The sequence below is a fragment of the Trichomonascus vanleenenianus genome, assembly GCF_965637985.1.
Source record: "Trichomonascus vanleenenianus strain CLIB 3782 genome assembly, contig: TRVA0_059S, whole genome shotgun sequence".
Lineage (NCBI taxonomy): Eukaryota > Fungi > Ascomycota > Dipodascomycetes > Dipodascales > Trichomonascaceae > Blastobotrys > Blastobotrys vanleenenianus.
The window spans coordinates 53,794-74,123 of record NW_027481828.1 but is presented as its reverse complement, the minus strand read 5'-3'; the positions used below and the strand labels follow the sequence as shown (position 1 = coordinate 74,123).

The 20,330-nt window shown below is 50.7% G+C and overlaps 8 protein-coding genes, 1 non-coding gene and 1 pseudogene across 10 annotated transcripts, besides 1 other annotated feature; 5 read left to right on the top strand and 5 right to left on the bottom strand.

Annotated features, from left to right (window-relative positions):
* Window positions 1-574: 574 nt before the first annotated feature.
* tRNA-Ile(AAT) lies at window positions 575-688 on the bottom strand. Its single transcript has 2 exons — window positions 650-688; window positions 575-611 (listed from the first exon to the last, which is right to left on the bottom strand). It is a non-coding gene; the product is annotated as a tRNA-Ile (tRNA).
* A 759-nt stretch (window positions 689-1,447) lies between these two features.
* TRVA0_059S00760 lies at window positions 1,448-2,065 on the bottom strand (annotated as a pseudogene). The gene has a single exon. A coding segment is annotated over exon 1 (618 nt).
* Window positions 1,448-2,065: a mobile genetic element.
* Window positions 2,066-3,349: 1,284 nt separating this feature from the next.
* Window positions 3,350-4,603, top strand: TRVA0_059S00738 (J-domain-containing protein; the record flags this gene model as incomplete). The annotated part of the gene is made up of 1 exon (XM_076687479.1): window positions 3,350-4,603. The coding sequence occupies one exon, from the start codon at window positions 3,350-3,352 to the stop codon at window positions 4,601-4,603; it is 1,254 nt and encodes a 417-aa protein (XP_076538317.1).
* A 182-nt stretch (window positions 4,604-4,785) lies between these two features.
* Window positions 4,786-6,160, top strand: ALG2 (GDP-Man:Man(1)GlcNAc(2)-PP-dolichol alpha-1,3-mannosyltransferase; the record flags this gene model as incomplete). Its single annotated transcript, XM_076687478.1, has 2 exons — window positions 4,786-4,822; window positions 4,866-6,160. The coding sequence occupies 2 exons, from the start codon at window positions 4,786-4,788 to the stop codon at window positions 6,158-6,160; spliced, it is 1,332 nt and encodes a 443-aa protein (XP_076538316.1).
* A 739-nt stretch (window positions 6,161-6,899) lies between these two features.
* On the bottom strand, window positions 6,900-8,126 carry TRVA0_059S00694 (SCA7 domain-containing protein; the record flags this gene model as incomplete). The annotated part of the gene is made up of 1 exon (XM_076687477.1): window positions 6,900-8,126. One exon carries the CDS (start codon window positions 8,124-8,126, stop codon window positions 6,900-6,902), a length of 1,227 nt encoding a protein of 408 aa, XP_076538315.1.
* Window positions 8,127-9,713: 1,587 nt separating this feature from the next.
* TRVA0_059S00672 (C2H2-type zinc finger protein) lies at window positions 9,714-10,595 on the top strand (the record flags this gene model as incomplete). Its single annotated transcript, XM_076687476.1, has 1 exon — window positions 9,714-10,595. One exon carries the CDS (start codon window positions 9,714-9,716, stop codon window positions 10,593-10,595), a length of 882 nt encoding a protein of 293 aa, XP_076538314.1.
* Window positions 10,596-10,945: 350 nt separating this feature from the next.
* COX19 (Cox19p) lies at window positions 10,946-11,269 on the top strand (the record flags this gene model as incomplete). The annotated part of the gene is made up of 2 exons (XM_076687475.1): window positions 10,946-11,148; window positions 11,194-11,269. 2 exons carry the CDS (start codon window positions 10,946-10,948, stop codon window positions 11,267-11,269), a joined length of 279 nt encoding a protein of 92 aa, XP_076538313.1.
* Window positions 11,270-11,585: 316 nt separating this feature from the next.
* TRVA0_059S00628 (uncharacterized protein) lies at window positions 11,586-13,154 on the bottom strand (the record flags this gene model as incomplete). Its single annotated transcript, XM_076687474.1, has 1 exon — window positions 11,586-13,154. One exon carries the CDS (start codon window positions 13,152-13,154, stop codon window positions 11,586-11,588), a length of 1,569 nt encoding a protein of 522 aa, XP_076538312.1.
* A 1,495-nt stretch (window positions 13,155-14,649) lies between these two features.
* PRO2 (glutamate-5-semialdehyde dehydrogenase) lies at window positions 14,650-15,945 on the top strand (the record flags this gene model as incomplete). The annotated part of the gene is made up of 1 exon (XM_076687473.1): window positions 14,650-15,945. The coding sequence occupies one exon, from the start codon at window positions 14,650-14,652 to the stop codon at window positions 15,943-15,945; it is 1,296 nt and encodes a 431-aa protein (XP_076538311.1).
* Window positions 15,946-16,310: 365 nt separating this feature from the next.
* DRS2 (aminophospholipid-translocating P4-type ATPase DRS2) lies at window positions 16,311-20,249 on the bottom strand (the record flags this gene model as incomplete). Its single annotated transcript, XM_076687472.1, has 2 exons — window positions 16,311-18,699; window positions 18,787-20,249. 2 exons carry the CDS (start codon window positions 20,247-20,249, stop codon window positions 16,311-16,313), a joined length of 3,852 nt encoding a protein of 1,283 aa, XP_076538310.1.
* Between the last annotated feature and the right edge of the window lie 81 nt (window positions 20,250-20,330).

The window sequence follows — 20,330 nt, the reverse complement described above, 5'->3', positions numbered from 1 at the left end:
AGTGCGTTCCGAGGGGTTAGCGCGATCCTAGGAGTCTACCTCTCTTATCATACCCTTCGGTGGTTTCCACCTGCTTTGGTGTATGACTCGAAGTATCTCCTGGTGCTTTCTTCTCTGGCACCCAACAGAAAGTACAAGGTTAGACACCGAAGTGTCTACATTAAAGACGGTAAGGAAAGGAAAAGAGCAAATAGAGGGAATCTTGGCTTTTATAATAGCGATTGACTTCGGGACGGAGTTAATGTGTTCCGTGGAGATAGCGCATTCCTAGGAGTCTACTTTTCTGACACCCAACAGCGTAGAGCACATTTTTGCTCCATCAATTGTGTAGCTTCACCCCCATATATTTGGTTAATATAGAGAAATTTGCTTGTTGAAACCTTCAGGAGATAGGAAAATTTCCCGTAACCCGCTTGTATACGGAAATATATACGGTATTTTATAACTTAATTAAAAGAATTTAAATTACCATATATAATTTCCAACGGCCGCGGCCAGCCGCGCAGATCAATCGCGTGCATATATATGCGCACGTACGTACGCGTGTATACACGCGCGCGCGCGCGAAAAAATATGGTCTCTGGCGGGATCGAACCGCCGATCCTCGCGTTAACTGATATCATCCTCTTTTGAAGGAAGCGAAGAGTTGTTATTAGCACGATGCCTTAACCAACTGGGCCAAGAGACCAATTCGTTGAAAAAATTTTTTCTGAGGAATATTCGACATGAAAATAGCAAAAATATCTCTTTTTGCCTCGAAAATACCATGGACAGATAGAGAAGCAAAAGTTACACTTTTTGCCAGAATCTCAAGTTAATGCATGCTATGTGGGGTGAGTTATGGATAATTTGGTAACTTTTTATCATTTCCGACATCGACGAAAATCGTATTTTGGGCCAATTAAAACTAGTTCCGACTTAGTATCAGCATACATACTGTTATGAAGTCGTTACATAGCCGGGGTACTTATCATCAATACGCAAAAGACGATGCGAGCTCCCTCAATAATGCTGGGTTTCAGAGAAGTAGACTCCTAGGAACGCGCTTACTCCGTCCCGAAGTCAATCGCTATTAAAAAGGCACGATTCCCTCTATTATTTCCTTTCCTTTTCTTTTGCCGTGTTCAATGTAGACTCTCGGGTGTCTAACCTTGTACTTCCGTATAAATTACGGTCAGGTATACTTTATAATTGATCTTCGACAAGCTGATAATACGAATGAATTGTCTGTATGAATGAATGAATCGTCTGTATTTCGAGCCCGTTGCGACTGTGTCACCAAGTTAGGCTTATATAGTACATAGTACATAGTACATCAACATATTTGTCCGCTAAGCAGACATTTCAACATATTATAACAAATGAATGAAAATCAAAAACATTTGGTTGATGGGGCCGATTTCCTCAAGCGCCGAGGCGCTACTGGCACGAGGGACAACCCTTTCTTCTAGAGCAAGAACAGGTGGAACATCATAGATGACACCCCTCCCGCAAAATACCGGGGAAAAGACCTGTTCCAGCCACCCAATTGTGGGAATCCATCTAATGAGTTTGTCGCGGTATAGAGTTCCAGAAATCCGCCACCGCCATCAGGCCCTCCTTCGTATTGAGCAGGGTCCGAAGGCTTGTTGTTGATTTTATAAAAGTATGCTCCAAACGCCCCAAATCCTGTTCTCAACTGCACGGCCATACTGAGAGTGTGATGGGAGCCCGTTTTCATAACATGCGAGAGAGAGTTGGCCTTCTTAGTGGGATAAAACGTGCAACCTACCTCACGGTAGTGTCTACCCGCTTCATTGCTGCTGAAAGCAGCCTTCCACTCAGTGGCTAGCTCCTCCCGGATGGTTCTTCGCAGTTCGCTGTTCTTCTTTTTAAAGCGTTCCGCGCTTTTGAGTTTGGGCTTCTGCCATGGAGGGCACTTGCGCCAATACCTGAACTTCTCCTCACCAATGGTAATCTCCATCCATTCCACCATCTTGCCCAAACCTGCACCGATTGTCGTAAGCTGCTGGAGGCGTTCACCCAGCGGGTTCGCGGAGTTTAGCTTTCATTTTGGTCGTAGCGCAGGATAACTCTTTATAGTAAAAACCTCGAAGCCTTCTTGCTTGATCTAACTGTTTGAAAACTCATGATAAATAGTAATAATGCTTTTGCTTACTTTCTTTTGTCAAGTATTTATAATAATAATCTTGATTAAAGTCCGTTGCCTAGGGCGAAGGAGGACTAATCGAAGTACATGAGGTTTCTAATATAATCTAACAATATCCAGTAAAGGTAGACGGGGTCGATTTTTCCTCAGCGGTAGACCGCTGATAGCATCAGGGAAAACCTTCTTGACGTAGTGTAATTGATTGCGCGCAGTCAAATACAGGCAGGTAGGAAAACCTTTGCTAACCTCTCTCGTGGAGATTTTACCGTCTTAAGAGAAGATGCGCGGATTGGCTTCCAGGAACTTAGCGACCGCGCAGAGTCCTTCCTTGGTATTAAGGAGGACTTTACTATCTAAGTCTGGGGAAACTGCTCAAAGTATGTGGCGGGTTGCCTCATAGTCCGGAACTGTCAAGTATTTAAGCTTTCAAGAGGGTGAAATACAATCAACTGATATCAACCTATCGGGATTAATTAGCGTATAGTTCTGAAAGCGTTCCGTACAGTATACTTCAATTTCGCAGTTGTGAATAAATGAATATAGCTAACATTGAATTGCCACGAACCATTTCCTTGAAGAGGTTTTAGAATCATAATGCTTCAATGCAAGTACCAAATTAGCACAATCTGACGGCAGTGTCGTCCTGCTCAAGCTATTTCTCAGGACCCGGCAAGATTCAAATCTATCGATCTACAAATTGCCTGGCGCAAAAAATAGCATGACAAGCGTGTATCACCCCCTTAGATGTTGAAGAAGTTTTCACTGTCAGATCAATTGAATGTATACTGGAGATTTGTGAATGAATAAATGTATTTCGATACGTGGATATCTGTGCATGGCAGTCCAATCCATCTGGGTTACTGGCAATTTCGGGAACATCTAGATACAGTACCACTTTTCAAGGCCCTCAATAAGTTGTTGGATCATTAAAAGTGATCAGTTATGTGTGGCCAGTCAGAGCATTGTAGCATCTATCGAGAGAAAAAAGTCTGGTAGGATCAACACCAGCAATAAAAAAAAGGTCTACCGTAATAACTACAAAAACCAGTAAGAGCGGATCTCACTAGCTTTTATTTCTCCTGGAATACAGTAAGTGTATGTGTTTGTGGTGTGCGACAAGATCGATAGTCTCGGTGAGCCGATTTCAACACCCAAAATAATATATTGGCTGACGAATTTGCATCCACAGATGAAAGAAATATGAAGGCAATACGTCCATTCCACCGAGCACATCAGGCCCTTGGCCCCCGATATATTCGTAGCTATAGCGAAGATTCCGGCTACATGAAGCGAAGGCTAGAACAGTTGGCCGAAGAGTCGAGGCCGATGAAAGAAGACCCAAACGCCGGCCAGATGGATCCTATCGTCAAAGAGATATATGATCGGATCCAGAGAGAAAAAAGGGCTGAGCTCGGAGATATATCCAAGTTCAAAAGTGTCCCAGAGCACTCGGGTAGAGAAATCAAAGAAATCGCAATGGGAAAGGCGTGGAAAGGAACAGAGACTGCAGAAGAAACTGCCAATCGACTGGCACTGGATAAACTGAGAGGCAACAGCACTGTGGGCGTGCAGTACCCTACACCCAAGAAAACAATGTCAGCGTCGCACCGCATAAGCGCCGCCCGAGAGAAGTCTCTGGATTACACAATTCAAAAGCACTCCCAGCCAGACAAGAATAAAGAAGACAATAGCAATGCAGGGCCTTCGTTCAAAGAGCTGTATGCGGAGAGGTTCATGGGTCCTAGTGGAGCGAGCGGTGTAATTGCATCTGTGAATTCCATTGCGTCAAAACAGATTGAAGACGCTATCGCGCGTGGTCAGTTCAAGAACATCCCCCGCGGAGAAAACGTAAAAATCGACCAGCATCTTAGCTCCTCGCCGTATATTGATACCACTGAGTTATTCCTAAACCGTATGATCCAGCGGCAGGGGGCTGCTCCGCCGTGGATTGAGCTACAACGCAGGGTCAATAAAGAAGTGGACGAGTTCCGCAGGGAGTTGAAATCCAACTGGATCCAGCGCGCCGTGTCAATTCTCGCTAAACAGTCTGAAAACATTTCGTCAATAGACAGGCGTGTATCCATGGCGAAGTCACGCCTGGCCCAATCTGTCCCGTTCAAAGACCAGGCGTGGGAAGAGTCCCAGAAATCATACCACAACCTAGTAGTCAACAACATTAACAGCATCATCCGCGGGTATAATCTTCAGGCGCCCCAATCAGCGCGGAAGGGCTATATTTCGTACGAGTCAGAATTGGCGGGGGTCTACCAAGAAGCACACAAACAGATCCTTTCAGCGTTCAAAAACCATCTCACTGGGCCCGCAGCTCCCCCTCCTCCACCGACCGTGGGTCAATTGCATACTGCAAAGGGCCTCTACAGCGAAGACCCGTCCAAATACTACGGCATGAAAGACATGTTCCGGGACCTCTTTTCGCGGAAGAAAAGTACCTAGTTGTTTTTATTTTATTTATTACTGTATATAGCGTTATTTTTGAGTGCCAATTGCATTGGATAGCTACTCGGGGGCCAGCCCCCGAACCCCCATAGCTCGAGGGCCTGTCGCAAGATTGATGGTGATGTCCCAAGGGCAAACAAGTCCGCGACAAGGCCCCTTATCACTAAAACCACCACGTAATGAAGATCGCATTTATTCACCCTGATCTCGGCATTGGTAAGTGAACTACGTATTGGAGTTTCAATGCTAACCATTGAAGGCGGTGCTGAGCGCCTGGTTGTGGACGCCGCAGTCGGGCTCCAGAACCGGGGCCACCAGGTGGTGATCTACACCTCGTACTGCAACCGATCCCACTGCTTCGAAGAAGTGCGCGATGGGATGCTCAAGGTCGTTGTTCTCGGCGACAAACTGATCCCACCTAAATTGTTTAACCGGTTTGCTATTCTGGGCGCCAACCTCCGGCAGCTGCATCTCGCACAGGAGCTGATCACGTCGGGGCTCATCAACGAGTACGATGTGTTCATTGTTGACCAATTGTCGACCATCGTGCCGATTCTTCAGGCGAACTCAAAGGGCCGGGTGCTGTTCTACGGCCACTTCCCCGACCAGCTTCTGGCGGAGCGGAAATCGCTGACGAAGAAGCTGTATCGGATGCCGTTCGATTGGGTGGAGAAATGGACCACTGAAAAGGCCGACGTCATGGTGGTTAACTCTAAGTTCACGCGGGGTGTGTTCAACAGCTTGTGGCATATGGCCAGAGAGCCTGAGGTGATTTATCCGTGCGTAGATACCGAGGTTTCCCCGGAGTTTGAGCTGTCCGTCGAGCATATTGTCGCCGGAAAGAAAATGGTCATCTCTGTAAACCGATTCGAAAGGAAGAAAAATATCGGGCTTGCAATTGAGGCGTTCAGTAAGATCACTGCTAAATACCCGGAAACCATGCTGATAGTGGCCGGTGGCTACGATCCGCGGGTTAAGGAAAACGTCGAATACCACCACGAGTTACAGAAGTTGTGCGATAAGTTAAACCTGAGTCACCAGACGATAACCACTGAGGACAAGATGTACAGTATTGACCACTTTGAACAGGTACTGTTCCTTCCTTCGGTGACAACACCGGTAAAGAACTCGCTAGTCAAGCACAGTCGTCTGCTACTTTACACACCAGAAAACGAGCACTTCGGCATTGTCCCGCTGGAGGCTATGCTGTTGAAGACGCCAGTTCTTGCCTGCAACTCTGGCGGGCCATTGGAAACAGTTGTCGATGGCGAAACAGGGTGGGCGCTACCTCCCGATGCGGAGCAATGGGGCAAGAAGTTGGAGGTTGCGTTGGATGATTCGAATCAAGCTGAGATGGAGAAGATTGGCGAGGCGGGCTATGCGAGGGTGTTGAGCGAATTCAGCAAGGCTAAAATGGCGGAGCAATTTGAGCAAAAAGCTAACAAGGCTCTCGAGGCACCACCGCAGCCTGCAATCTCCATTGTTCCTATTATCGTGATCTTCCTGCTGTTTTTCTTTATCTGCTTTTTTGGCCTTTATAAGCTCTTCACCTGAGCTGCCATTGGTCGTTATATGATGTTTGCCTGAGCTCCTTGGTCTTTACGTGAGCTTCACTTGAGCTGGCCTCAGCTAATCTTTGGGTAGACCCTATATAATTTAATCTTTGAGTGTAACCTATATGCTATAATTTATTTAATCCTATGTTGTTCGCAGTTCAATTTTCAATCAGCTGCTAAATTTGTCGTAACTTCTGCTATTTCTCCGCATCTTCACCGACCTCAGCCAATCTTTGTCTACATATATGTGCTACCGCTATAATGCAATTGTCCTATTTGTTCAATTATTCAATCAGCTGACCAATTTTCAACCGTCAAATTTCAATCAGCTGGAGATGTCCAACCGGAGAACATCAATCCAATTCACTATTACGATATGCGTGAGATGATAACTGTTACAAAACTCCTGTAACAATGTGTAACAAATACCCGTGACAGCTCAAATCTCCGCGGAACCCCCAGTCTCCCCACTAGTACTAGCAACGGAGTGTATTCGAGGGCCAGCCCTCGAGCTCCCGTAGTTGGGGGCTCTGCCCCCAAACCCCCTTCACAAATCAACCAATTCTCCGCGGAGCGGAGCCCCAGGGGGGTTTGGGGGGACTGGCCCCCCATTTACGGGTAGTGTACTAGCGTAGCGGAGTGTGTTCGAGCTCCCGTTTGTGTAACGTAAATGTATGATGTATAAATGACATGATAAATAAATAAAGAAGGGGACAAGATGCTGTGGCGGGTTTCGTTCATCTCTGGATCGTCTGTGTTGAGGTACCCTGCTGAGATTGGGCCTGCTGCTGCAGCTGTTGTTGTTGCTGTAGCTGTTGTTGCTGCTGTTGTTGTTGAGCCTTCAATGCTTGAAGCTGCTGTTGTTGTTTCAACGCTTGAAGGTAGTTTAGTCGCTGGAGACTCGGCGGTCTAACGAATCGCAACGATTCCGAATTTTCAGGGTCGAAAGCGTTGGCTCTACCGAATAACCCACCAATACCGCCTGTAGCAGGCGTACCTTTGGGCTGAAGTGCCGCAGCAAACATTTCACGTACCCGGAAAAACTGGTGCTTGAGACGAGTAGGGAATATGACCTTGCGCTCCAAAGGAACGGCATTTGTTCTCTTGACACCCTCCATGACCTGGAGGAACTCTTCCTCGGGGTTAATCGGGGTCGATCCCGCGAGGGCCTCGTTTTCATCGGCCAGCTGCTGAGCCGCAGCGTTACTGGCCATCTTGACCTGGTTTTTACGCTGGTAGCGGCTCAACAGCACATCGTAGGGGGCTGAACGGCCAATGACCGCTCTCTTGGCTCCCATAGAATGTGTTTTACATGTCAACGAGCGGGCACAAAGCATCCCGCCGGGCAAAGGCACGCCGCACTGCTTCTCGACGTCGACGGGCGCCTTGACCTTGGGCTGGGGCTTGGATTTCTCCTTCTTTTTGCGTGAGGGTTTATCAGCATCCTCTGTTATCGCTGCTGCCGTAGTTGTCGTCGCCGTCTTCTTCTTCTTGTACGTCTTGCGGTTCTTCCTGGGAGTGCCGTCGGCCGAAGGCGTCGCCATCTCGGAGGGGTCCGCGCTGTCTGGATCGGCTACCTCGTCGAGCTTGCGCTTCTTGCTCGCCTCTCCAGCACGCTGGGGTGCCTTGACGCACGCTGTGTCGACGTGGAACTGTAATGCAGTGTTGAGGATGGGCCGCCCGCAATAGATGCACAGCGAGTAGTCGAGCTCCGAGGTCAGCGGGTTGCGGGTCGAGAGGTTCTGGGTATCCCATTTGGACAGCTGGGGCGCCGAGGAGCTGGCCACCTCGCCGCCCCTGGCGCCAGAGGAGGTGTACCGCGAGGAATCAGGCAGCGTCGCGGCGTACTCCTTCCACGGCGGCTGATCCAGCTTCGGCAGCGGCTTGGGCGGCTTGAGCCGCAGCACGACCTTCTTCTCGGCCTCCCCGAACACTTTCCGCACGATGTCGGCGTCTCGGGTCATTATTCGACGAGTAGACTGCTCTATGGCGTACGTGGTTAGTACCCTTTCTTTATAGATCGTCTCTAATGGTGTGTGTGTGACGGCTGCGTCGTGCGTCTTTTAAAAGCTTAATTAGGCCCCTCCAGTTAAGTTTTTCTCGTTACAGCCGTGCGCGGCTGCGCCATTGCTCCTACCGGTATGCTTAAAACTTATAATCACGACTGGTGAGAACGTAGCTGTAGTGTGTATGGGGGGACCAGTCCCCCCAAACCCCCCTGGGGCTCCGCTTCGCGGAGGTATCTCTACCAATTGTCTCCGCGAAGCGGAGCTACGGGGGGTTTGGCCCCCAAGGCAATTGAACCAGGGGAACGTCGATCATGAGCAAGTTTCACTTACTGCCATTCTTACTTAGATAGAGTGTATCTTTATCATTTAGATTCAAACGGTATATATTCGATTGATTTCTGGGATCGGTGATGATAAAGTTCTGCTATGGCCGATGGTAGGAACGTGCCGTTAGTATGTAGAAGCTACACCGGATATGCGATTAACTTTAGTATCTGGTAAATACCTTATCGTTCGATTGGCCTCGTTACTTGCAGTTACTTATAATTCCGTTAAAATGGATATTCTAATGGTACTTATAGGTGTATGGAAATCTCCGCGAAGCGGAGCCCCAGGGGGGTTTGGGGGGACTGGTCCCCCCATTAATACTAGCGTAGTGGGGTGTATTCGAGGGCCAGCCCTCGAGCTCCCGTAGTTGGGGGCTCTGCCCCCAAACCCCCTTCACAAATCAACCAGTTCTCCGCGGAGCGGAGCCCCAGGGGGGTTTGGGGGGACTGGTCCCCCCAATTACACTACGTAGTATACTAGAGTGTATGGCCACAATTACAACCAGTAAACGGCCAAATGTAGGTAGTAGCCTCATCTCGGGCAACTATGGCATCGCAATTACTAATTACATGCATATGGTCTGGCATGACGAAAAATTGGTCCAATGATATAGCATTCTCCCTATTTAACCGCCTAGCACAAAAGTTCTCAACCCAGTAACTACTCGCTAGGGGGAGTGTAGTATCCAATGAGAAGTTCAAAGGGGTGGTGGCTTGTGGCTGTGCTTCGTATATGAGTGTGGCTTAACCATCATCAAAGTCACGTGATATCGCGACTAAACCTCAGGCATCAGCCACACACATCGCACGATGGCAGAGGGGGGCTGGGCCGCCGGTTTCGAAGCACAAAAATTGACTTTGGAAGTAATTAACTTATGCCCCTTCTTGGCGGATGCACCGTTTCTGTTCCTTTTGGTACGCTGCAGTAGTGGACACCGGACTTTACTGACAGAACTCCAACGGGCGTGCTGAACGGACCTTCGATAAGATAGATGCTGCATATTACAGAAAAAGACGGAGGGTTCGAAATTAGCACGTAATTGGCAGTGGATATCACACAAAAAGAGTGTATAACGGAGGAAAGGAGTGGAGAAAAATATAAACCGGTGGTCTACGTGCAGAAACAGCCACTGGATGTGGCTTGAGAGATCCAGTAGAGGATTTTTAATTTTTTTTTTATAATAGTATACCAGTCGCTTCAAGCTCATCAGTGGCAATGGCAGAGAGCGAGTCTGAAATAAGCCTGCCCGTCCCGCCGAGCATTGGAGGCGACAGCATGCAGAGCGACGACGTTTCGGACGGTTCGGCGCGCCACGAGTCGGATTCATCGAGCGCCAAGTCGCCCTCTGATGAGGGAAACAGCTCAAGAAAATCTCTCAAGAAGAGTTACGTCTGTCCGCACTGTTCACAGACATACACACGGCAGCATAACCTCAAATCGCATCTGCTGACCCATTCGCACGAGAAACCCTACGACTGCGACAACTGTGGCGCCAAATTTAGAAGGCTTCACGATCTCAAAAGGCATCACAAGCTCCATACCGGCGAGCGACCGTACCAATGCGACAAGTGCGGTCGCCGCTTTGCTCGAGCCGATGCTCTCGTTCGACACTCAAAAGCGGCGGGACCGTGTTCGTCGGGCGAGCCCTCGACCAATTCGGGTGCCAATGTGAGAGTGTTAAACGTTTCCTCGACGGGATACCCGCTACCATTACCGTTAAAAACGGGAGAACAGACGTACCGCCCGCATCTAATTGGACCGTCGTTCTTTTCGAACGAGAATCGCGAGCTTCCTCACCCGCTAACGTCGTACTCACACCACGCGACACCGCCTCAGAGTCAGGCGGGCTCCTCAAGTCTAATACAGCCCATAAGCAGCAGACCTCCTCACCCGCCGCATCCGCCGCCGGCAGCAGCTCCCCCAGTAGAATCTCGATCCGAGGCCAGCAATGCTGATGCGTGGGCCGTCGTTAGACTGTTGGAGGGGAGAATACGCGTTATTGAGGAGCGGTTGTATGTGACCGAGGGACGCGTATTGTACCTGGAGAATCAATTGAACAAGGAGATTGATTCGCGTTCGGAGCCCCAAAGCGCCTAATTTATTTATTTTGAATATATATTTTCACCTTTCTACTGCCGTATGGAGCTCGCACCCGTCGTTTTCTTCGAGGGCCAGCCCTCGAGCTCCCGTAGTTGGGGGCTCTGCCCCCAAACCCCCCTGTCATATCAACCAGATCTCCGCGCAGCGGAGCCCAAGGGGGGTTTGGGGGGACTGGTCCCCCCAATTGCACTCCTAGCCGGTATGGTGAGGTTCGAGCCGCACGAGCCACACAAGCCGCACAATGTCTTGTATTAGTCAACATAGTATAGCGGCATTACCTAATATCACTTGCAGTTGATAATTGCATGACCTTTCAAACACTAACCTTGGTAAAATAGAGACGAAATATGTCTGCGGCATCTGCATCGGGTGTACAAGGATCGGTATGGCGGCCGACGCCGCCACTGAGAGGGTCGTTCCCTCTGGACCACGACCACGACTGCTCGGAAATCATGCAGGACTATCTCAACTGTTTGAAGTATGTCAAGGGCCAGAACAGCCATGGATGCCGGCTAGTGGCCAAGAACTATCTCAAATGCCGAATGGACAAGTAAGTATTTTTTGTTCCTTTTTTAGATTACACTAACAAGAGAAGTGGTCTCATGGATAAGGATGAATGGCGGAACCTGGGACTTCCTGAAGACGATCCAGGAATAAAAAAAGATAAATAGCATGTACCTACCCCACTCGCACTTGTAAATAGATTATGGAATGCATTTAACTGATACTCTGATGGGCACTTGTGAATACAGAATGAATTCAACTGATCATTCAATTCGAGCACTTGTAAAATAGATGCATTCAACTTCCGGTTGTGATGAGCACTTGCAGATAGGCTATGGATGCATTCAGATGAAGTAGTATCGAAGGGGGTCTGGGGGCAGAGCCCCCAGCTACGGGGGGTTTGGGGGGCTGGCCCCCAAGAGACACTAGAGAGCAGTTGTAAATAGATTATGGATGGGCAGCAGTTTGTGAACAGATTATGGACTAATCCTCGGACTCTGATGAGCCCCCAGAGGCCATCATGTCAAAGTCCAGCCCTTGTGCCATGAGCTCGCTGTGCTTTTTATCAGGCCGCAGCCGCGTTCGGCGCCCAGCCTGGTAAGCCTGCTGGCGTGACCCGTCAACGCGCATGTCCTGGAGTGTGTTAACATTGACGAGCGGATGGTGGATGATGCTATTGTAGACCGGAGATGCCACCGTCTCCAAGTTGAGGTCGTTGAGCCGGTTGCTACTGTCGACCGCTTTGCCCAGTACCTTCTCCAGCTCACCGACCTTATCGTCTAGGGACCTGGTATGGCACGCAAAGTTGACGTACGTGCCTTCTTTCGTGTGGCAAACAGCAAAGTCGTCACGTTTGTAGAACAGCAGCCGTAAAATGTAGTCCTCTATAGCCTGTGGTGAGGGTTCAGTGCCCGTGGCGAGGCTCTTGGACAACAGACTCGTCTCTACCGACGTAAAAGCCTTCTTCTGCGACTCTACGTAGAGCTCTTTCCTCCGGTCGACCATACGCCGCAGCTTTCGGTCGTAATTATCGTCGATATCCGACGCATACGATGCAATCTGCCTCTGGACAGCACTGTCAGCCATCTCCCCTTCAGTCGTGCGCTTCCTGCCGGACCCAGCATTGCCCATGAGTCCCTGGACGCCAAACGGCATGGTCTCTTCGTCGCCTGACTGGAAGTGGTGCGCCACGGCGGCCAAGGGCATTGAAGGATTCATAGGGCGCGTATCGTCCTTGCCTGTTGAGTGGAGTGTGTCCAAGCTGGCTTCCAAATCGGTCTTCTGGAACGCCAGAACAGCGTTAGAGTACCGCGTAATCAGCCCATCCTCATCTACTGACTCCATGCGGGCCCCAGCCGGCAGGCTCTGCTTGGTGCCGTTTACGAGGACAGAGCTGAGTGACCACAGGTTATACGCTGCATACTTCTCAAAGAACAGCCCCGAAGAGCCCAGAGCAATGGACAGGCTCTCAGTCGCCTTGGCGTACTGGCGTTCCTCGTACAGGATGTTACCTGCGTAATAGAAGAACGCACAGATCTTCTCCGTGCTCAATGCGCCTAGCTGCTCGCTGGCTTCGTAGTATTCCTCACCGAGGATCTTCCGTGCAATACGGTAGCACCTGCTGGTGTATGCGAATCGCGCCAATTCACAGTGAACGAGAGTGATGACTGGACCACCAGGCTGTTCGTTCACCCATTGAGCAGTTCTCGCCAGGACATGCGTGTAGTAGACCGACAGACCCTTGTGGCCAGCTAGGATCTTGCTGATATTCGCCAGAACTGTCGCGCTGTATGCTCTCAAGGCTGCTTCATCCGGCCATTTGTCGCGCAGGGCGAGTTCCAGGCGGTCGAGCATAGCAGCTGTCGCGCCGTGCTTGGCCATTTCGACGACCCCCATGAGCCTTAAAATGCTGAGGCCGGGGTCGGTCGAATCAAACACATCTTCCCACTCTGCTCTTTTCTTGTCTGCTTTCAATCGGGCCAGGGAGGCCCTTGCCAGGTTCGATACCTCCCGGTTGGGCTCTTTATCGACTACCTCTTCCACTGACTTCATTCACCGGGCTCTTACTCTTCAACGGATCTTCTTAACTCTTTAATAAAGCTTCTTAATGAGTATTATCTTTCCGCGTAGGTAGTAGTACTACAGTACTAGCAGAAGTAGATATTAGAAGTTGGCTCTAATGAGGTAGTGTGGAGGGTTTGAGTGTTGAGGTGGATCAACCAAGAGGCTACAACCCACCTTAAACTATCCACCACCAAACCGTCCGACAACTAGCCAAATTTTGATATATCGAGTCAATTGTGATATTTTATATCGCATATTTTTACATCTCGACTGGTACTAATTTCATATTAAAGTGCTGCTCAGGCTGTTGATACAGCTTGCGATGAATTAACTCAATGGCCCTATAGTTTTATTCATTAACATCTTTCAGCCAAGGCCGCTATAAGTCGAAGCTCATCTTGTTCGCTATTCCACTATTTTCTTACATTTCATTACACTAGATTTACATTGCATTGTACTAGAAGATCAATTGCTTGAGGGGTCAGCCCCTCAAACTCCCCGTAGCTCCGCTTCGCGGAGGGAACATTGGTCAAGCTCGTACAACTTGTAGTACCTTGAAAAGGCTAAATAGCAGTACAGTCAATCCCATGCTAACTTGTTATTCTACTATTTTCAAGCATTTTTCCTTGCATTACAAGTCAATTGTATCTTCAAACTCGCCGTAACTCCAATTCGCGGGAGTATTTATACTAGCGACCACAAACCATATTACCATGTACTAAAAACGCTGTTACTGGGAGTTGTTACACATTGTTACGAAAAAAAAAGGTACAAACAACTTGTTACAGAATTTTGTAACGCTGTAACAAAATGTCTCAATGCCTCCCCCTCCCTGCCGTTTCCAATGAAGAACAAGAATAAAGCGCGCAGTGGAGCTCCAAGTTGACCTGGAATGCTACTCGACCTTTGATTACTCAATGATTTGATCTCTACGATGTTAGTAGACATACAGGGGGAGGGGGTTCCGAGGAAAGCTAGCTCGACGCGAAGCGTCGCTACGGGGGGTTTGGGGGGCTAGCCCCCCAAGTATATACTCCGGAGAGCATTGGTCTGCTTTGCAAAAGATGTATGTATATCGTCATTGTACAGTGTACAGTGTGATAACATCCTGAGATATGCAGGCGGTTTTATCGCCTACTCATGTGCCTCAACTGACTTTCACTAGCTGAATTTCACTTCAATTCATTAGTTCTCTCAACCGAACCTAATCAACCTCTCAATTGGATGAACCGAACCATCATGTTAAAATATAACGATCAAGATTAGCGAGATCGCTGAGATTCAAACGGTGCGGCGACGGGGCGTGCGTGCGCGCGCATGCGCAGGGCAGCACCGGCCCGCTGCTATGACGTCGTCGGGAGACATTAGTGGCTGCAACAATCGACATTCGAATCAGTCAGCGACATTTAAAAAGCGACGACAGGCGACATTGTTTCCTTCAACAAGTTCAATTTCAAACCACCCAAAACCAGATTATAACAAAATGGCAGAGCAAATTGCGCGAAATGCCCGGCTGGCCGCCAACGTGCTCAAGACAAGGAGCAACGACGCACGGACCTCAGCCCTCAAGGCGATCCACGACACCCTGCGAGACCGCAAGGACGAGATCCTCAAGGCCAACCGAGTCGATATGGAATTGGCCGAAAAGGGTGACTACGCAGAGTCGCTCGTCAAGCGGCTTGACCTCTCCAAGGGCGATAAGTACGACACGATGCTTCAAGGCATCCTCGACGTCGCCGCGCTCGAAGACCCCGTGGGGAAGATCCAGCTGGCCCGTAAACTCGACGACGGCCTCGAACTGTACCGAACGACCTGTCCAGTCGGCGTTCTGCTCGTTATCTTCGAAGCTCGCCCTGAAGTCATCGCCAACATCAGCGCACTCGCCATCAAGTCAGGCAATGCCGCCATCCTCAAGGGCGGCAAGGAGTCCACTCACACTTTCAATGTCATGGCCGAAGCAATCCGCGATGTGCTTGCCAAGACGGATATCCCACCAGCAGCTCTTCAGCTCGTGTCCACCAGAGAACAGGTCGGCGATCTGCTGAGCCAGGACGAGTATATCGACCTGGTTGTTCCTCGGGGCAGCAATGCCCTTGTTAGGAACATCAAGAACAACACGCGAATCCCCGTAATGGGCCATGCCGACGGAATCTGCTCCATCTACGTCCATTCCGATGCTGATCCGGCTATGGCCTCACGCATTGCTGTAGACGCCAAGACCAACTACCCGGCTGGCTGCAACGCTGCAGAGACTCTGCTCCTCAACGACAAAACACTTGAAAACGGAACTGCGGCTACGGTGCTCCAGTCCCTAATTGACAATGGCGTCGAGTGTAAGGTCGTCCCAGAGCTCCAGAAGCGGCTTCCGGGGCTCAAGCTCTCTACCGCCTCTGAGCAGGACTTCTCTACCGAGTTCCTGGCGCTGACTATCGCAGTGAAGCCCGTAAAGTCGGTCGAGGAGGCAATTGACCACATCAACGCCCACGGGTCGCACCACACTGACTGTTTCATCGGTGAGGACCCGGTCTCTGCGGACAAGTTCCTCAAAGGCATTGATGCCGCCGGAGTCTACTGGAACGCCAGTACTCGCTTCGCCGACGGGTTCCGCTACGGCTTCGGCACCGAAGTCGGAGTCTCTACTAACAAGATCCATGCCAGAGGCCCCGTCGGCCTCGACGGCCTTATGTCCTACCAGTATATCCTCAAGGGCCACGGCCAGGTCGCAGGCGATTACGCAGGCGCAGGCGGCTCCAAGCACTTCAAGCACCAGGATTTGTAATCTTATTTATATAATAACTCCCCACATCAATTGTATTCGAGGGTCAGCCCTCGAGCTCCCGTAGTTAGGGGCTCTGCCCCCAAACCCCCTGTCACAAATCAACTAAATCTCCGCGGAGCGGAGCCCGAGGGGGGTTTGGGGCGACTGGTCCCCCCAATTACACCAGGCTGTCATTAGCGTCGCGCAGGCTGTAACGGTGTAACAAAATCTCCCAACAGCGTGGAAAGAACATCGTAACAGGTACAAAATTCTGTAACAAGAAGTTAAAGCAGCGTTACAACAGCCCTGATTCTTAGCAGCGGAAGCCGAGGGGGAAGAAATAGTGGAGAAAAAACATTCATAACACATTAAAATATACATAAAGGTTAGATCTGGTTGCCGCTCTTCATCTCACCATACTGGCCACGCTGCATGGTAGTATCGTAGGCACGAATGAGCCGTTCCTGGCCACCCTCGTCGGCCTGGGAGAAGGCGAAGCCACGCTGCTTGCGCATACGCTGCACCTGTCGCACTTTGCGAATGGCCTTCTGGAATTGTTCCATACGCGGCCGGTAGTCTGCAATGTTGTACTTCTGGATCTCCTGGACGTGGTGGTACGCCTCGGGGCGGTACATCCGCTTGTAATACTTCCACGCAATGTCCCGGACCAGGCACATGCATGGCAGAACCAGTACCATGGCCCAGAACACCAGCGATGGGTACAGGTGCGGAAGAATGCCCCTGTACTCGGTGGAAACATTGATGAGCGGTGCAATGGTGGCGTAGGCCGGGAAGAACCCCAGCCACAGCAAAAACGACCCGGGAATGGCCAGCACCGTGAACTTGTTCCACATGCTCGTGATGAGGGCTGCTTTCCCGAGCGCCGTGAGCACACAGGCCGTGTAAAGAGCGGTGCCCCACGTCCAGTGGTCGGCAATGAGACCGTTCATCATGACATTGCCCCATTTGTACGTGTAGATAGAGCCAATGTAAAGCAGCAGCGAGTGGTAGAACCCGTTAAGGACCCATTCCCAGAAGTGCTTCACATTGAAGAACGTGCTCTTCTGGCCCAGCTGGTACAGCTGAGCGTACCGGTCAAGCAGCCGAGCCGAGATAAACTGGTCAAACACACCGAGAATGAACGGAGGCAGCACCGTGAAGAACACATTGTAAAAGGTAATCGTCCACGACTCGTAAATAGACTGGCCTGAGAAGCCGTTCTGGAACACATACCAAAACTGCGTCATATACAGAGCAATGTTCTTGTAAAACGAGTAAAGAATGGCCTTGCTGAGTCGCTGGTACGACCATGCACCATGCACGAGCAGCAGCTTTCGCAGGTACCGGAACTGGCCAATGGAAACATCGGCGCTTCGCGCTGCCTGCATACCTTCCATACCGCTGATACCAACGCCAACGTGGGCCGCCTGGATCATGCTCACGTCATTGGCACCATCGCCAACGGCGAGCAACAGAGACTTGAGGTTCCGCTTGACAAGCTTGACTACAAGCGCTTTCTGGAGTGGCGACACTCGGCAGCAAATGACAGCCTTACACATGACGCCCAGCTCCAAAAATTCCTTCTCAAGCCTCTTGTCCAGCGCAAACCCAAGGCTCTTACCATCAATGACGAGCGCCATCGTCTCGTACTCTTGGTGGGCCGCCTGGGTGCTCTTGATGGCGTTTAGCTTGCTGCGGATGTTGTCCTGCACCGACGGGAAGTCGTCCTCGTTGATGATGAGGAGATTCATGTCCTCACTCAGCAACTTGCACGACATGCCAATGTTGATCGCCGTCTCCTGTCGGTCGCCCGTGAGGACCCAAATCTTGATGCCCGCATCCTGAAGAGTGTGGATCGTTTCCGGGACACCTTCCTGGAGTTTGTCCTCAATGGCCGTTGCGCCGAGCAGGAACATGTCGCGCTCAACGAGCTCGGCCGCGTCGTCTAGCTTTTCGTTTCGGTTTTCCAGCGTCGTCGAGGCCGCTTCAAACACACTTGACCACTCCCGGTACTCTTCCTCAGGGATTACTCGCATGGCCAGACACAGCGTTCGCAGGCCTTCGCTGGCAAACTCTTCGAGATGAGACATGGTCGAGCTGACAAACGGATTGTCCTCGGCGAGTCGCTCCAGGATCACCGTGTCGGCACCCTTGCAGTAGAGCCGAATCTTGCCATCGGGGCACCGGAAAATAGCCGACATTCGCTTTCGCGTAGAGTTGAACTCGCAAATGTTAAGCAGCTCATACTCGTAGTCCTGACCGAGAATGTCAATTGTGATAGACTTGGGTCGTCGAATGATGAACCGGAATCCCTGCTGCGCAGCACCGTCTACCAACGCACCCTCGTCTGGCGAGGCGGCCTGGTACTTAATCTTGCCGCCCTTGCCCACTTCGGGGATAACTGTGTGGCAGCTGGCCAGCAAAGTGAAGAACTCCTGGATAACCTGGCCCGTGTGTTCGTGCTCCATGTCGCGCTGGAGCGTGGCAAAGTCGTGGTACCCTACCTCTACGCCGTCGATGATAGTGATTTTCTTGTCTTCAGGGATCTCGCTGGCGTAGCACTTACCAGCAATCGTGCACGACTTGAACTCCATAATGTTTCGCGTCAGGGTGCCCGTCTTATCGGAGAAGATGTACTCAATCTGGCCCAGCTCTTCGACCAAACTGGAGGTTCGGCATACTGTAGGGGTATCCGTATCTTTATAATACATGTCGAGGTCGGACGAAATGAGGTATGCTTGATAAAACTTGATAATTTCCACCGTCACAAACAAACTACACCTGTTAGTATACCAATCATCCAAAAACCAATCAGCCAATCAATCAATCAACCAGCCAATCAAAAAAGCCCGAAAAACTTACCTGATGGGAACAAGATTGGAAAAAAGAACCCAATACGTCAAAATGTCAGCGAAAAACAGCTTCACCATGGAAGTGCCCTCCAACTGAAGGTAGGAAAGCGAAGAACCAGCAACCTTGATCTTGATGACATTGCCCAGACTAGATACAATAGCCAGGACAATCAGAATCGAGAACAGGAAGATAATCTGCAGGTTGAGCATGTGCTCCACAGCGGTTCGCTTGATTGGAGCGGCGGTTGCGTTTCGCATGAGCTTCGTCTCGTGGCCCGTGAAAACAACAACACCGTGCACCCAGGGTGTGTTACGCAGAGTCGCGCCTCGCAGCAGCAACTGATCCGGCGAGAGGGGAATCTTCCGGCCCTGAGTCTCGAGTGTAGCTTCATAAGTGTACAGAGAGGAGTTGGGCTGCTCTGACTGAATGATACCTCGTAATCGGCCCAATTCCGCCGGATCAACCATGTGTGCCGTCTCAGGCAGAGCCTGCTTGATCTTCAAGTTGGTCTCACCGTCGAGATTCGCCGTTTCAATATAACACAACCCTTCTGGCTCGGAGGAGGCTAGTAGCACCAAGTCAGCCGGGAACGGCTCCTCCGAGTTTACTCGCACAATATCACCGACCTGGACCTTGATCCAGCGGTGCTTTTCAAATTGACCGCTTGGCGTAAGCACCTCTACTTCTGAATTGTTGAGCTCCTTGTCGGCGTTCGATCGCTTAATGTCCTCAACGAGCTCCTTGAATGCAGAAACACACAGCACGATGGCCAGTGTACCAATGGTCGTGTATCGGTTAGTTGGTGACACATTGGGCACCTGCTGGATGGCCGCCGTGCACAGGAAGAACAGGTTAGCGTATTTGGAGAACTGTTCAAACAAGAACTTGGGCAGGAACGTGGCCACGTTGTATTTGGTCGTCGAGATGTGGTTGTCCTTGTAATATGCGTGGTGTGGTGTTGCTGGGTCGTTAATATCGATAATTCGCGGCCCCAGCGAGGCCGGATCTACTTCCTTGCGACGCAGGATCTTGTTCCAGAGGCGCCGAATGTCAAACTCCTGGCGCGTTCTCTCGTCCTCGTCAACCTCGGGGCCCTCATACCGTGATCCGCCGGCCGGATGGGCGTGCTCGCGCCCATGCTCAGTCAGTGGCAAGTCCATCTCGGAGTAATCGGGCTTCATGCCCAGCTTGGTCTTCATGGACGAGTAGAACCCCGAAATGCCCCGCTTTCGCGTGTCTCCTGCCGCCGCAGCGCCCTGGCGCGCGCCCAGCATGTAGTCATCATTGTCGTCAATGTCGGCGGCGATACCGGTCCCGTCAAAGTACGAGTAATCGCCGCCGTAGGGTACCTGGTTCGAGTCCATAGGCGTCAGGTAGTGGAGCGAATCCATTCCCTGGGCATTGTGGACGAACCCCCCGCCGGGGGGCTCGGCCACGCTATTGTCCGCGCCATATGGCCCGGAATGCGACATGGTCGATACCAGATCGGCCTCGTCGTACGGATTTTCTCCCTGTCGCCGGTCCCCAATTGGGGCGGACGGGTGGTCTATCAG